General features: G+C 61.9%; 1 protein-coding gene across 1 annotated transcript in view; it reads left to right on the forward strand.

The window, feature by feature from the left end:
* Positions 1-15,586, forward strand: part of LOC140426389 (nucleotide sugar transporter SLC35D1-like) — a 100,135-nt gene that overhangs the window by 24,490 nt on the left and 60,059 nt on the right. Inside the window, 1 exon segment of the mRNA XM_072511085.1 lies at positions 7,435-7,503. Coding sequence (XP_072367186.1) covers positions 7,435-7,503 — 69 coding nt within the window.

Genomic DNA, 15,586 nt, shown 5'->3' on the forward strand with positions numbered 1-15,586 from the left:
CGTGACACCACTGTTTAAAAAAGGAGGTAGGCATTCGGGGAGCCCTGGTGGGGTCCCCAATCAGGAACAACCATAGGTTCGCCCCAGGAAGAATGGATGGAGGATTTCAGAGCTGGTACCAGTTGGGAATTAGGAGGGTGGGAGATTTATTTATAGATGGGGCTTTTGTGAGCTTGGGAGCATTGGAGGAAAAGTATAAGTTGCCCCGGGGAAATTTCTTGAGATATATGCAGGTGAGGGCGTTTACTAGACAACAGGTGAGGGAATTTCCGTTGCTCCCGACACAGGGGATACAGGACAGGGTGCTTTCAGGGGTGTGGGTCGGAGAGGGCAAGGTGTCAGAGATTTACCGAGAGATGAGGGAAGAGGGGGAGGAGTCGGTGGGCGAACTAAAAGGAAAGTGGGAAGAAGAACTAGGGGAGGAGATAGAGGAGGGTATGTGGGCTGATGCCCTAAGCAGGGTAAATTCCTCTTCCTCATGCGCCAGGCTTAGCCTGATTCAATTTAAGGTGCTACATAGAGCACACATAACGGGAGCAAGATTGAGCAGGTTCTTTGGAGTGGAGGACAAATGTGGGAGGTGTGGCGGGAGCCCGGCAAACCACGCACATATATTTTGGGCGTGCCCGGCACTGGAAGGGTATTGGAAGGGAGTGACGGGAGTGATTTTGCGGGTGGTGAAGGCCCGGGTCAAACCAGGCTGGGGGTTAGCTCTATTTGGAGTTGCGGAAGAGCCAGGAGTGCAGGAGGCGAAAGAGGCCGACGTTGTGGCCTTTGCGTCCCTAGTAGCCCGGCGCAGGATCCTACTCGTGGAAGGAGGCGAAACCCCCCGGACTGGAGGCCTGGGTAAATGATATGGTGGGGTTCATTAAACTGGAGCAGATAAAGTTTGCCCTGAGAGGACCGGCTCAAGGGTTCACCAAGCGGTGGCAGCCATTTCTCGACTACCTAGGGGAACATTAGAGGGAAGACAGATGACCAGCAGCAGCAACCCAGGGGGAAGGGGGGGGGGGGTTTAGTTTAGTTTAGGTCAAAGATCATGGCGTTTTGTTACTTGTGTATTCTTAAAAATTTCTGTATTGTTATTGTTGCGTTTGCTTTATAAGAGGGGAAAAATTGTTGTTTGGGAAAAAATTTTCAATAAAACATATTTTAAAAATAAATAAATAAATAAAAAAGGAGGTAGGCAGAAAGCGGGTAATTATAGGCCAAGTGAGCTTAACTTCGGTAGTAGGAATCTATCATCAAGGAAGAAATAGCGAGGCTTCTGGATGGAAATTGTCCCATTGGGCAGACACAGCATGGATTCATAGGTCGTGCCTAACTAATTTAGTGGAATTTTTTGAGGACATTACCAGTGCGGTAGATAACGGGAAGCCAATGGATGTGGTATATCTGGATTTCCAGAAAGCCTTTGACAAGGTGCCACACAAAAGGTTGCTGCATAAGATAAAGATGCAAGGCATTAAGGGTAAAGTAGTAGCATGGATAGAGGATTGGTTAATTAATAGAAAGCAAAGAGTGGGGATTAATGGGTGTTTCTCTGGTTGGCAATCAGTAGCTAGTGGTGTCCCTCAGGGATCAGTGTTGGGCCCACAACTGTTCACAATATACATAGATGATTTGGAGTTGGGGACCAAGGGCAATGTGTCCAAGTTTGCAGACGACACTAAGATGGGTGGTAAAGCAAAAAGTGCAGAGGATACTGGAAGTCTGCAGAGGGATTTGGATAGGCCAAGTGAATGGGCTCGGGTCTGGCAGATGCAATACAATGTTGACAAATGTGAGATTATCCATTGAGGTTGAGTAGACTGGGACTGTACTCGTTGGAATTTAGAAGGATGAGGGGGGATCTTATAGAAACATATAAAATTATGAAGGGAATAAATAGGATAGATGCGGGCAGGTTGCTTCCACTGGCGGGTGAAAGCAGAACTAGGGGGCATAGCCTCAAAATAAGGGGAGGTAGATTTAGGACTGAGTTTAGGAGGAACTTCTTCACCCAAAGGGTTGTGAATCTATGGAATTCCTTGCCCAGTGAAGCAGTTGAGGCTCCTTCATTAAATGTTTTTAAGATAAAGATAGATAGTTTTTTGAAGAATAAAGGGATTAAGGGTTATGGTGTTCGGGCCGGAAAGTGGAGCTGAGTCCACAAAAGATCAGCCATGATCTCATTGAATGGTGGAGCAGGCTTGAGGGGCCAGATGGCCGACTCCTGCTCCTAGTTCTTATGTTCATCATAGAATGGTTACAACACAGAAGGAAGCCACTCAGCCTGTCAAGCCTATATTGGTCACTGAAGGAACAATTCACATAATGCCACTCCCCTGTCTTTAATGATCCAATTCCCTTTTGAAAGCCTCAAATGATGCTGCCTCAGCCAGTGTATTACAGATCATTCCACTCAGTGTGAAAAGAAGATTCCCTTATGTTACCATTGCTTCTTTTGCCAATTACCTTAAATTTGTGCCTTCTGGCTCTTGATCCTTCCACTAATGGGAGCAATTTTTCCCTTGCTACGTAATCCAAACCTTTCATAATCATCAATATTAAATACCTCTATCAAATCTTCTCTCAGTCTTCTCTTCTCCAAGGAGAACAGTCACAACTCATCCAATCTATGTAACTGAAGCTCCACATCCCAAACTATTCTTGTGAAACCTTTCTGCGTACCAACTCATATCTTTGCAGTGTGATGCTCAGAATTGAACTCCTCTTCTTCTCTGGAGATTTAACGCCACTTCCTTTGTTGTGCTTTAGGTTGTTCTGAGTTTTTAAAAACACATTAGTCCAGTAACGTATTTGAGTAACATATCTGGATCCTCCTCTGGATTGATACTTTAAGGCATCAGTCAGCAATTTAGTGGCTATTTGTTGGTCCTGAGTTTTTCAGATTATCAAATGGATGATTTTGTTATCCTCAGCCTGAGTATAGAAGGCCATTCAGCTCTTGAGTCTGTTCTGCATTCATCCAAGATCACGGCTGAGCTGTATCTTGCTTTCATCCAGTTGCCTTGGTTTTATAGCCCTTTGATAACCTTGCCTAAGATAAATGTAGCAATCTCCTTTTTTGAAATTTTCAATTGACCTAGCTTTTTGGGATTGGATTTGTTTATTGTCACATGTCCCGAGGTACAGTGAAAAGTATTTTTCTGCGAGCAGCTCAACAGATCATTAAGTACATGGGAAGAAAAGGGAATAAAAGAAAATACATAATAGGGCAACACAAGGTATACTATGTAACTGCATAAGCACCGGCATCAGATGAAGCATACATGGTGTAGTGTTAATGAGGTCAGTCCATAGGACGGTCATTTAGGAGTCTGGGGCATAAAGTTCCATTACCACTACCCTTTGTGTGAAGTGTTTTTTGATGTCACCATCGCTGAGTGGCTTAGTTGTAATTCTTTTTTTCTTCTAAATTTAGAGTACCCAATTATTTTTTTTCCAATTAAGGGACAATTTAGCGTGCCCAATCCACCTAACCTGCACATCTTTGGGTTGTGGGGGTGAAACCCACGCAGACACTGGGGGAATGTGCAAACTCTACATGGACAGTGACCCACGCCGGGATTTGAACCTGGGTCCTCAGTGCCGCAGTCCCGGTGCTAACCACTCAGCCACCATGCTGCCCCTCTTATTTGTAATTCTAAAGTTATACCCCTTGTTCTGCACTTTCCCAGTGAAGGAAATGGTGTCTCCTTATCAAATCCTTTAATTATCTTAAACATTTCAATTAGGGTCATAGAGTCCCTTCGGATCATAGAAGGAGGCCATTCAGCCCAATGTGTCTGCACTAATCCTCTGAAAGAGCACCCCGCCCAAGCCTACTTCCCCAATCTACCCCAATAGCCCCTTCACCTAACATACACATCCGCGGTCACTAGGGCCAATTTATCATGATCAGTCCACCTAACCTGCACATCTTTGGACTGTGGGAGGAAACTTGAGCACCCAGGAGGTACCTTGCAGACACTGGAAGAAAGTGTAAACTCCACACAGGCAGTCACCCAAGGCCGGAATTGAACTCTGGTCCCTGGTGCTGTGAGGCAACAGTGCTAACCTCTGTGCTACCGAGCTGTCCTTCTGGGGAATGTGATCATTCCTTAATCTTTTATGTTCCAGAGAATACGTAGTGAGGTGAGGATATCAGCCCTAGTTATCAAGGCAGCATTTATGCACGAGGTAAAATGGAAATCTGGAACGGAGTGATGCTGTTTTGAAGTGGGATATTATCAAATGCTCTGTTGTAGCTGGGGGAGATATTGCTCAGTGGGGTCGGGTCTGGCCCTGATGGTTACCCGGTGGAATTCTATAAGGAATTCGCGATGGACCTGGCACCACATCTTTTGGGGGTGTTTAATGAGGCACCGGAGAAGGGGGAGATGCCGGAGGCGATGATGCAGGCAACAATCACATTGGTACCAAAGAAGGGAAAAGACCCGTTGGAATGTGAGTCGTATAGTCCCATATCGCTGTTAAGTATGGATGTGAAAGTGCTGGCTAAGTTGGTGGCGGGATGAATGGAAGGTTATGTCCCAGGGGTGGTTGCAGAGGACCAAACGGGATTTGTAAAGGGCATGCAGCTTTCTAGTAATATAAGGAGCTTGTTAAACGTGATCATGACCCCGTCGAGAGCCCAGGTGCCGGAGATACTGGTGTCCAAGGATGTGGAGAAGGCATTTGACTGGTTGGAGTGACGGTACCTGTTGGTCCTGGGAAGGTTCGGGTTTGGGCCACAGTTTGTGGCTTGGGTGCGCCTGTCATACATGGGACCGATGGAGAATGTGCGGACCAACGACATGGGCTCATGAAACTCTCAACTGCACAGGCGAACAAGGCACGCATGCCCGCTGTTGTTTGTGCTAGCGATAGAGCCTCTGGCAATGGCTCTTAGGGGGTCGACAGAGTGGCATGGGGACGAAGGGAGCATCGGGTGTCGCTATGCGCGGATGACCTATTGTATGTTTCGGACCCATTGGAGAGCATGGAGAGGATCATTGGTCTGTTGAGGAAGTTTGGGGCGTTCTCGGGATATAAGCTAAATGTAGGGAAAAGGGACGTATTCCAGGTGAACGAATTGCGTCGGCGAGCCAATCTAGGGTGGTTGCCAATTAAGGTGACCAGAGACCGGTTTAGATACCTGGGGATTCGGGTAGCGAGGGAATTTGTGATGCTACGTAACTGGAATCTAACAAAGCTGGTGGAGGAGGTTAGGCAGGATCTGAACAGCTGGGACACGCTGCACTTGACTGTGGCAGGGAGAGTCCAAGTGGTGAAGATGAACATTCTACTGAGGTTCCTGTTCATATTCCAGCCACTTCCTATCTTTGTACCGAAGGCTTTCATTCGAAAGCTGGGTATGATTATCTCAAAGACTTTTGTATGGGTAGGGAAGGTGCCACGGGTTAAGACCCTGTTACAGAGACAAAGGCAGAAGGGAGGGTTAGCGTTGCTGGACCTGCTACATTACTACTGGGCGGCGAACATGGAGAAGGTGAGGCGGTGGTGGCAAGGGAGGGGGAAGAATGGGTTAGGATGGAGTAAGAAGGGGTCCAGCTTGAGGGCCATGGTGACAGTGTCATTGCCAATGGTGCCAAGGAAATGCGCAGAGAGCCCGCTGGTGCAATCTACAATAAAACTCTGGAACCAGCTGAGGAGGCATTTCAGGTAGAAGAGATGTCTTGCTGGAGCCACTTCGCAAAAAAAATGGTTTCGAGCGGGGAGGTGGGGGAGACAGGACAGACGGTATGTATAGGGAGTGGAGCTGTGGGGCTGGCTAAGGTAAGGGATCTGTACCTGGAAGAGAGGAACTGAAGGAGAGGGTAGAGCTCCTGAGGGAAGTAAGTGTAGGTACCTGCAGGACTTAGCGTGGAAGGTTTGGAAAGAGTTCCCCAGGGTGCCGAGATCTACCCTGTTGGAGCTGCTTGTGGATGTGGAAGGGGAGTGCAGGGTCAGACGCACATACAGGTGGCTGGTAGAGCAGGGAGGTGAGCTGGTGGTGAAGATTAAAAGAAGTGGGAGGGTCAGGTTGGAGGGGAGATAAACTGGTGAGTATGGAGTGAGGCGCTATGAAGGGTAAATGCGACCTCATGCACAAGGATGAGCCTGATGCATTTCAAGGTGGTACACAAGGTACATATGACTAGGGCAAGAATGAATGGGTTCTTCCAGGAAGTGGCAGACAAGTGTGGACAGGGACCAGCGAATCATGCACAAATGTTCTGGGGCTGTGAATCGTTGGAGAGATTCTGGGCGGGAGTGTTCGCGGCGCTAACGAAGATCATGGGGGAGGAGCCAGACCCTTTGATTATGATATTTGGGGTATCGGAGAGACCGGAGCTGATGGAGGGGAGGAAGGCCGACATTGAGGCTTTCGCCTCTGAGAGCCTGGCGAAGAATTCTGTCATGCCGGTCAGTAACACCACCGGGGCTGACTGGGGGACTTGTGGAAAAGATCAAGTATGTATTAAGGGGTTCAGCGGAGGGCTTCAAGGCAAGGTGGGGGATATTCGTGGCAGTGTTGGAGGAGCCGGGGGGGTGAAAAGGGGAAAATTTGAGGGAGTTTGCTCCCCGAATTGTTTATGTTTTGTAACCTTATATAAAGTTTGTAATAAAGTACATTAAAATAGAAATCAGAAGTTTAATGCTGTATATATTTGCCAAAGGGGACCCTACTTGCTGTTGGGCAGCACTGTTCTGCACCTTGTAAAATAAATTTAGAGTACCCAATTTATTTTTCCAATTAAGGGGCCATTTTAGTGTGGCCAATCCACCTACGCTGCCCATTTTGGGTTGTAGGATGAGACCCACGCAGACACCAGGAAAATGTTTAAACTCCACCCGGATAGTGACCTGGTGCTGGGATCGAACCCAGGTCCTCGGTGCTGTGAGGCAGCAGTGCTAACCACTGCACCCTGTGCTGCCCTCCCGGCACTGATTTGCACTTGCTTGCAGACTGAATGAAAACAAAATTATTGCCAAGATTGTTTTCCTGTATTTGAAACTGCTCTTTCAAATATTCCAGGTCCTTTTCTTTGAGACTGCCTTTTTTCCCTCCTTCCACCCTCTTTCCTTTCTCCCACCTGCTCCATCTTCACTCATTCTGTCTTTCCATGAAATACTGTGTTGTAACATGATTACATGGTCACCTTAATTGTAATCATGTATGTTACTGACCATTAAATCTATGATTATAGTTTAACATGTTAAACTACTGGTATTTGTGATAATCTTGTGTGTTTTTGCTATTGTGTAATTTGTGGATTTCTGATGACTAGAAATGTGCATTTTTAACCAATTGTAAAATGTTCTCTTGTTTTTTCCTGTACGTATTTGTGAAGTGCAAGGACATTTCTTTCTTTAAGGTATTCTAAATGTAAATCTTTCATTTTGAAATACAAAGCTGCTAATTTTTTTCTGTCCTATTTGCAGTAAAAACTTCTCTCGATCTGTTCAGGTGACTGTATTTGCGATGATATTTGGTGCATTTATTGCTGCCAGGTAAGATTGAATTACAGAACCACTAAATGTTACAACACACAAATAAACTCTTTACCTAATAATTTTGCAGAAGTGTTTTTCTCTGTGCACACTATTGAGTCTGATATTATTACAATCCCAGTTTACTGCTGGATGGGAAGATTCCAGAATGGAACCTTGGCTCATTTTTACTTCCAAGAATACATGGATGAACAGATCCACAGGACTGCTAATTAGCTTTAATAACAGGAAAGAAGCAATTATCAAATGTAAAAAATTTGATTATGATGCAATACTCCTATATTTATCCCTTTAGCTTCACACATATATATACAATTTTCAAAGACAACACCCCACTCTGAAACCAAATGACTGATGCCACTCAACCAATCCACAATGGATTTCTTCTCTTAATCCCCCATCCCCAGATGATTGTCACATGTGTGTTTACAAACTCCACTCCAAAAAATACATGCTTTAAAATTTGTGCCACACAATGCTTTCCATCAGCTGTTTGGTTTAAGAATCCATTTCAGATTTTCCACCGTTCGTTTGTCTTAATGTTTTTACGCAAACTTGAAATCCAGGCACTGATTTCCACAATTACCTCAATTATTTCAACTTGCGTTCCACAGGCTGTAGTAAAGTTCCTTGAGATATCTTTCTAGCGTCTCAGCCGCCTTCTCCGTTCTGTCTGTCTTGACCGGAGTACTTATCTGTTCTAGTACCTATAACCTCAAGGGTTCCTGGAAACTCCTTTTCTTTTCTCTAGTTCCCTTAACTAGTTGCTCTTTTGATCTCTACACTTGTTTTCTTAAGTGATACCCTGTGGTATGGCTTTTCTTCTAGCAAAGCTGAAATATATGTTCATTCTGTAGCCTTCTCTCTCTGCTTCTAGCAGAGCTGCCTTCTCTCTCTGCTTCCAGCAGAGCTACCTTCTCTCTGCTCCTTGTAGAGCTGCCTTCTCCCTCTGCTTCTCGCAGAGCTGCCTTCTCCCTCTGCTTCTCGCTAGCTGCCTTCTCCCGCTGCTTCTCGCAGAGCTGCCTTCTCCCGCTGCTTCTTGCAGAGCCGCCTTCTCCCGCTGCTTCTCGCAGAGCCGCCTTCTCCCGCTGCTACCGTCGCGCTCTCCGATTCTCGCAGAGCTCCCGTCGCGCTCTCCGATTCTCGCAGAGCTCCCGTCGCGCTCTCCGATTCTCGCAGAGCTCCCGTCGCGCTCTCCGATTCTCGCAGAGCTCCCGTCGCGCTCTCCGATTCTCGCAGAGCTCCCGTCGCGCTCTCCGATTCTCGCAGAGCTCCCGTCGCGCTCTCCGATTCTCGCAGAGCTCCCGTCGCGCTCTCCGATTCTCGCAGAGCTCCCGTCGCGCTCTCCGATTCTCGCAGAGCTCCCGTCGCGCTCTCCGATTCTCGCAGAGCTGCCGTCGCGCGCTCCGATTCTCGCAGAGCTGCCGTCGCGCGCTCCAATTCTCGCAGAGCTGCCGTCGCGCTCTCCGATTCCCGCAGAGCCGCCTTCTCCCGCTGCTTCTCGCAGAGCCGCCTTCTCCCGCTGCTACCGTCGCGCTCTCCGATTCTCGCAGAGCTCCCGTCGCGCTCTCCGATTCTCGCAGAGCTCCCGTCGCGCTCTCCGATTCTCGCAGAGCTCCCGTCGCGCTCTCCGATTCTCGCAGAGCTCCCGTCGCGCTCTCCGATTCTCGCAGAGCTCCCGTCGCGCTCTCCGATTCCCGCAGAGCCGCCTTCTCCCGCTGCTTCTCGCAGAGCCGCCTTCTCCCGCTGCTACCGTCGCGCTCTCCGATTCTCGCAGAGCTCCCGTCGCGCTCTCCGATTCTCGCAGAGCTCCCGTCGCGCTCTCCGATTCTCGCAGAGCTCCCGTCGCGCTCTCCGATTCTCGCAGAGCTCCCGTCGCGCTCTCCGATTCTCGCAGAGCTGCCGTCGCGCTCTCCGATTCTCGCAGAGCTGCCGTCGCGCGCTCCTATTCTCGCAGAGCTGCCGTCGCGCTCTCCGATTCCCGCAGAGCTGCCGTCGCGCGCTCTCAGTTTCCCGCTGACCTGCCGTCGCGCGCGCGCTCTGGTTCCCGCTGACCTGCCGCGCGCGCCGCGCTCCGGTCCCCGCAGAGCTGCCGTCGCGCGCGCGCGCTCCGGTCCCCGCAGAGCTGCCGTCGCGCGCGCGCGCTCCGGTCCCCGCAGAGCTGCCGTCGCGCGCGCTCCGGTCCCCGCAGAGCTGCCGTCGCGCGCGCGCGCTCCGGTCCCCGCAGAGCTGCCGTCGCGCGCTCGCGCTCCGGTCCCCGCAGAGCTGCCGTCGCGCGCCGCTCGCGCTCCGGTCCCCGCAGAGCTGCCGTCGCGCGCGAGCTCGCGCTCCGGTCCCCGCAGAGCTGCCGTCGCGCGCGCGCTCCGGTCCCCGCAGAGCTGCCGTCGCGCGCGCGCTCCGGTCCCCGCAGAGCTGCCGTCGCGCAGCGCGCTCCGGTCCCCGCAGAGCTGCCGTCGCGCGCAGCGCGCTCCGGTCCCCGCAGAGCTGCCGTCGCGCGCGCGCTCCGGTCCCCGCAGAGCTGCCGTCGCGCGCGCGCTCCGGTCCCCGCAGAGCTGCCGTCGCGCGCGCGCGCTCCGGTCCCCGCAGAGCTGCCGTCGCCTGCGCGCTGCGCGCTCCGGTCCCCGCAGAGCTGCCGCCGTCGCGCGCAGCGCGCTCCGGTCCCCGCAGAGCTGCCGCCGTCGCGCAGGCGCGCGCTCCGGTCCCCGCAGAGCTGCCGCCGCGCGCAGCGCGCTCCGGTCCCCGCAGAGCTGCCGCCGCGCGCGCGCGCTCCGGTCCCCGCAGAGCTGCCGCCGTCGCGCGCGCGCGCTCCGGTCCCCGCAGAGCTGCCGCCGTCGCGCGCTCCGGTCCCCGCAGAGCTGCCGCCCGCGCGCGCGCTCCGGTCCCCGCAGAGCTGCCGCCGCGCGCGCGCTCCGGTCCCCGCAGAGCTGCCGCCGCGCGCTGCGCGCTCCGGTCCCCGCAGAGCTGCCGCCGCGCGCGAGCCGCGCGCTCCGGTCCCCGCAGAGCTGCCGCCGCGCGCGCTCCGGTCCCCGCAGAGCTGCCGCCGCGCGCGCGCGCGCTCCGGTCCCCGCAGAGCTGCCGCCTGCGCGCAGCGCGCGCTCCGGTCCCCGCAGAGCTGCCGCCGCGCGCAGCTGCGCGCGCTCCGGTCCCCGCAGAGCTGCCGCCGCGCGCGCCAGCGCGCGCTCCGGTCCCCGCAGAGCTGCCGCCGCGCGCGCGCTGCGCGCGCTCCGGTCCCCGCAGAGCTGCCGCCGCGCGCGCGCGCGCGCTCCGGTCCCCGCAGAGCTGCCGCCGCGCGCTGCGCGCGCGCTCCGGTCCCCGCAGAGCTGCCGCCGCGCGCGCGCGCGCGCTCCGGTCCCCGCAGAGCTGCCGCCGCGCGCAGCAGCGCGCGCTCCGGTCCCCGCAGAGCTGCCGCCGCGCGCGCGCGCGCGCTCCGGTCCCCGCAGAGCTGCCGTCGCGCGCGCGCTCCGGTCCCCGCAGAGCTGCCGTCGCGCGCGCGCTCCGGTCCCCGCAGAGCTGCCGTCGCGCGCGCGCGCTCCGGTCCCCGCAGAGCTGCCGTCGCCGCGCGCGCGCGCTCCGGTCCCCGCAGAGCTGCCGCCGTCGCGCGCGGCGCGCTTCCGGTCCCCGCAGAGCTGCCGCCGTCGCGCGCGCGCGCTCCGGTCCCCCGCAGAGCTGCCGCCGTCGCGCGCGCGCTCCGGTCCCCGCAGAGCTGCCGCCGGCGCGCGCGCGGCTCCGGTCCCCGCAGAGCTGCCGCCGTCGCGCGCGCGCGCTCCGGTCCCCGCAGAGCTGCCGCCGTCGCGCGCTCCGGTCCCCGCAGAGCTGCCGCCGCGCGCGCGCTCCGGTCCCCGCAGAGCTGCCGCCGCGCGCGCGCTCTCCGGTCCCCGCAGAGCTGCCGCCGCGCGCGCGCGCCTCCGGTCCCGCAGAGCTGCCGCCGCGCGCGCGCGCGCTCCGGTCCCCGCAGAGCTGCCGCCGCGCGCGCGCTCCGGTCCCCGCAGAGCTGCCGCCGCGCGCGCGCGCGCTCCGGTCCCCGCAGAGCTGCCGCCGCGCGCGCTCCGGTCCCCGCAGAGCTGCCGCCGCGCGCGCGCGCGCTCCGGTCCCCGCAGAGCTGCCGCCGCGCGCAGCGCGCGCTCCGGTCCCCGCAGAGCTGCCGCCGCGCGCGCGCGCGCTCCGGTCCCCGCAGAGCTGCCGCCGCGCGCGCTGCGCGCGCTCCGGTCCCCGCAGAGCTGCCGCCGCGCGCGCGCGCGCGCTCCGGTCCCCGCAGAGCTGCCGCCGCGCGCAGCGCGCGCGCTCCGGTCCCCGCAGAGCTGCCGTCGCGCGCTCGCGCTCCGGTCCCCGCAGAGCTGCCGTCGCGCGCGCTCGCGCTCCGGTCCCCGCAGAGCTGCCGTCGCGCGCGCTCGCGCTCCGGTCCCCGCAGAGCTGCCGTCGCGCGCGCGCTCCGGTCCCCGCAGAGCTGCCGTCGCGCGCGCGCTCCGGTCCCCGCAGAGCTGCCGTCGCGCGCGCGCGCTCACGGTCCCCGCAGAGCTGCCGTCGCGCGCGCGCTCCGGTCCCCGCAGAGCTGCCGTCGCGCGCGCGCTCCGGTCCCCGCAGAGCTGCCGTCGCGCGCGCGCGCTCCGGTCCCCGCAGAGCTGCCGTCGCCGCGCGCAGCGCGCTCCGGTCCCCGCAGAGCTGCCGCCGTCGCGCGCGCGCGCTCCGGTCCCCGCAGAGCTGCCGCCGTCGCGCGCGCGCGCGCTCCGGTCCCCGCAGAGCTGCCGCCGCGCGCGCGCGCGCTCCGGTCCCCGCAGAGCTGCCGCCGCGCGCGCGCGCTCCGGTCCCCGCAGAGCTGCCGCCGTCGCGCGCCAGCGCGCTCCGTCCCCGCAGAGCTGCCGCCGTCGCGCGCTCCGGTCCCCGCAGAGCTGCCGCCGCGCGCGCGCTCCGGTCCCCGCAGAGCTGCCGCCGCGCGGCGCGCGCTCCGGTCCCCGCAGAGCTGCCGCCGCGCGCGCGCGCGCTCCGGTCCCCGCAGAGCTGCCGCCGCGCGCGCGCGCGCTCCGGTCCCCGCAGAGCTGCCGCCGCGCGCGCGCTCCGGTCCCCGCAGAGCTGCCGCCGCGCGCAGCGCGCGCTCCGGTCCCCGCAGAGCTGCCGCCGCGCGCGCTCCGGTCCCCGCAGAGCTGCCGCCGCGCGCGCGCGCGCTCCGGTCCCCGCAGAGCTGCCGCCGCGCGCGCGCGCGCTCCGGTCCCCGCAGAGCTGCCGCCGCGCGGCGCGCGCGCTCCGGTCCCCGCAGAGCTGCCGCCGCGCGCGCGCGCTCCGGTCCCCGCAGAGCTGCCGCCGCGCGCAGCGCGCGCGCTCCGGTCCCCGCAGAGCTGCCGCCGCGCGCGCAGCTGCGCGCGCTCCGGTCCCCGCAGAGCTGCCGCCGCGCGCGCGCTGCGCGCTCCGGTCCCCGCAGAGCTGCCGCCGCGCGCGCGCGCGCGCTCCGGTCCCCGCAGAGCTGCCGCCGCCGCGCGCGCGCGCGCTCCGGTCCCCGCAGAGCTGCCGCCGCGCGCGCGCGCGCGCTCCGGTCCCCGCAGAGCTGCCGCCGCGCGCGCAGCGCGCGCTCCGGTCCCCGCAGAGCTGCCGCCGCGCGCGCGCGCTCCGGTCCCCGCAGAGCTGCCGCCGCGCGCGCGCGCGCGCGCTCCGGTCCCCGCAGAGCTGCCGCCGCGCGCGCGCGCGCGCTCCGGTCCCCGCAGAGCTGCCGCCGCGCGCTTCGCGCGCGCGCTCCGGTCCCCGCAGAGCTGCCGCCGCGCGCGCGCGCGCGCTCCGGTCCCCGCAGAGCTGCCGCCGCGCGCGCGCGCGCGCTCCGGTCCCCGCAGAGCTGCCGCCGCGCGCGCGCTCCGGTCCCCGCAGAGCTGCCGCCGCGCGCGCGCGCGCGCTCCGGTCCCCGCAGAGCTGCCGCCGCGCGCGCTCCGGTCCCCGCAGAGCTGCCGCCGCGCGCGCTGCGCGCGCTCCGGTCCCCGCAGAGCTGCCGCCGCGCGCGCGCGCTCGGTCCCGCAGAGCTGCCGCCGCGCCCGCGCGCTCCGGTCCCCGCAGAGCTGCCGCCGCGCGCGCGCTCCGGTCCCCGCAGAGCTGCCGCCGCTGCGCGCGCTCCGGTCCCCGCAGAGCTGCCGCCGCCGCGCGCGCTCAGCGCGCGCTCCGGTCCCCGCAGAGCTGCCGCCGCGCGCAGCGCGCTCCGGTCCCCGCAGAGCTGCCGCCGCGCGCGCGCGCTCCGGTCCCCGCAGAGCTGCCGCCGCGCGCTGCGCGCGCGCTCCGGTCCCCGCAGAGCTGCCGCCGCGCGCGCGCGCGCGCGCTCCGGTCCCCGCAGAGCTGCCGCCGCGCGCGCGCGCTCCGGTCCCCGCAGAGCTGCCGCCGCGCGCGCGCTCCGGTCCCCGCAGAGCTGCCGCCGCGCGCAGCGCTGCGCGCGCTCCGGTCCCCGCAGAGCTGCCGCCGCGCGCGCGCGCGCTCGGTCCCGCAGAGCTGCCGCCGCGCGCCAGCGCGCGCTCCGGTCCCCGCAGAGCTGCCGCCGCGCGCGCGCGCTCGGTCCCCGCAGAGCTGCCGCCGCGCGCGCGCGCGCTCCGGTCCCCGCAGAGCTGCCGCCGCGCGCGCGCGCTCCGGTCCCGCAGAGCTGCCGCCGCGCGCGCTGCGCGCGCTCCGGTCCCCGCAGAGCTGCCGCCGCGCGCAGCGCGCTCCGGTCCCCGCAGAGCTGCCGCCGCTGCGCGCGCGCTCCGGTCCCCGCAGAGCTGCCGCCGCGCGCGCGCGCTCCGGTCCCCGCAGAGCTGCCGCCGCGCGCGCGCGCGCGCTCCGGTCCCCGCAGAGCTGCCGCCCGCGCCGCGCGCGCTCCGGTCCCCGCAGAGCTGCCGCCGCGCGCGCGCGCGCTCCGGTCCCCGCAGAGCTGCCGCCGCGCGCGCGCGCGCTCCGGTTCCCCGCAGAGCTGCCGCCGCGCCTGCGCGCGCGCTCCGGTCCCCGCAGAGCTGCCGCCGCGCGCGCTCCGGTCCCCGCAGAGCTGCCGCCGCGCGCGCGCGCGCTCCGGTCCCCGCAGAGCTGCCGCCGCGCGCGCTCCGGTCCCCGCAGAGCTGCCGCCGCGCGCGCGCGCGCTCCGGTCCCCGCAGAGCTGCCGCCGCGCACGCGCGCGCTCCGGTCCCCGCAGAGCTGCCGTCGCGCGCGGCGCGCCCCTCTCTCTCTCGGCCGCGCCCCTCTCTCTCTCGGCCGCGCCTCTCTCTCTCGGCCGCGCCCTCTCTCTCTCGGCCGCGCCCCTCTCTCTCTCGGCCGCGCCCCTCTCTCTCTCGGCCGCGCCCTCTCTCTCTCGGCGCGCCCCTCTCTCTCTCGGCCGCGCCCCTCTCTCTCTCGGCCGCGCCCCTCTCTCTCTCGGCCGCGCCCCTCTCTCTCTCGGCCGCGCCCCTCTCTCTCTCGGCCGCGCCCCTCTCTCTCTCGGCCGCGCCCCTCTCTCTCTCGGCCGCGCCCCTCTCTCTCTCGGCCGCGCCCCTCTCTCTCTCGGCCGCGCCCCTCGCTCTCTCGGCCGCGCCCCTCGCTCTCTCGGCCGCGCCCCTCGCTCTCTCGGCCGCGCCCCTCGCTCTCTCGGCCGCGCCCCCTCTCTCTCGGCCGCGCCCCTCTCTCTCGGCCGCGCCCCCTCTCTCTCGGCCGCGCGCCCCTCTCTCTCGGCCGCGCCCCCTCGCTCTCGGCCGCGCTTATCTCTCTCTCGGCCGCGCCCCTCTCTCGGCCGCGCCCCCTCTCTCTCGGCCGCGCCCCCCTCTCTCTCGGCCGCGCCCCCCTCTCTCTCGGCCGCGCCCCCCTCTCTCTCGGCCGCGCCCCCTCTCTCTCGGCCGCGCCCCTCTCTCTCTCGGCCGCGCCCCTCTCTCTCTCGGCCGCGGCCCCTCTCTCTCTCGGCCGCGCCCCTCTCTCTCTCGGCCGCGCCCCTCTCGCTCTCGGCCGCGCCCCTCTCGCTCTCGGCCGCGCCCCTCTCGCTCTCGGCCGCGCCCCTCTCGCTCTCGGCCGCGCCCCTCTCGCTCTCGGCCGCGCCCCCCTCGCTCTCGGCCGCGCCCCCCTCGCTCTCGGCCGCGCCCCTCTCGCTCTCTTTCTCTCGTCCTGCCTCCTCTCTCTCTCTCTC

Source organism: Scyliorhinus torazame, chromosome 7 (assembly GCF_047496885.1).
Source record: "Scyliorhinus torazame isolate Kashiwa2021f chromosome 7, sScyTor2.1, whole genome shotgun sequence".
In the NCBI taxonomy this organism is placed as follows: domain Eukaryota; kingdom Metazoa; phylum Chordata; class Chondrichthyes; order Carcharhiniformes; family Scyliorhinidae; genus Scyliorhinus; species Scyliorhinus torazame.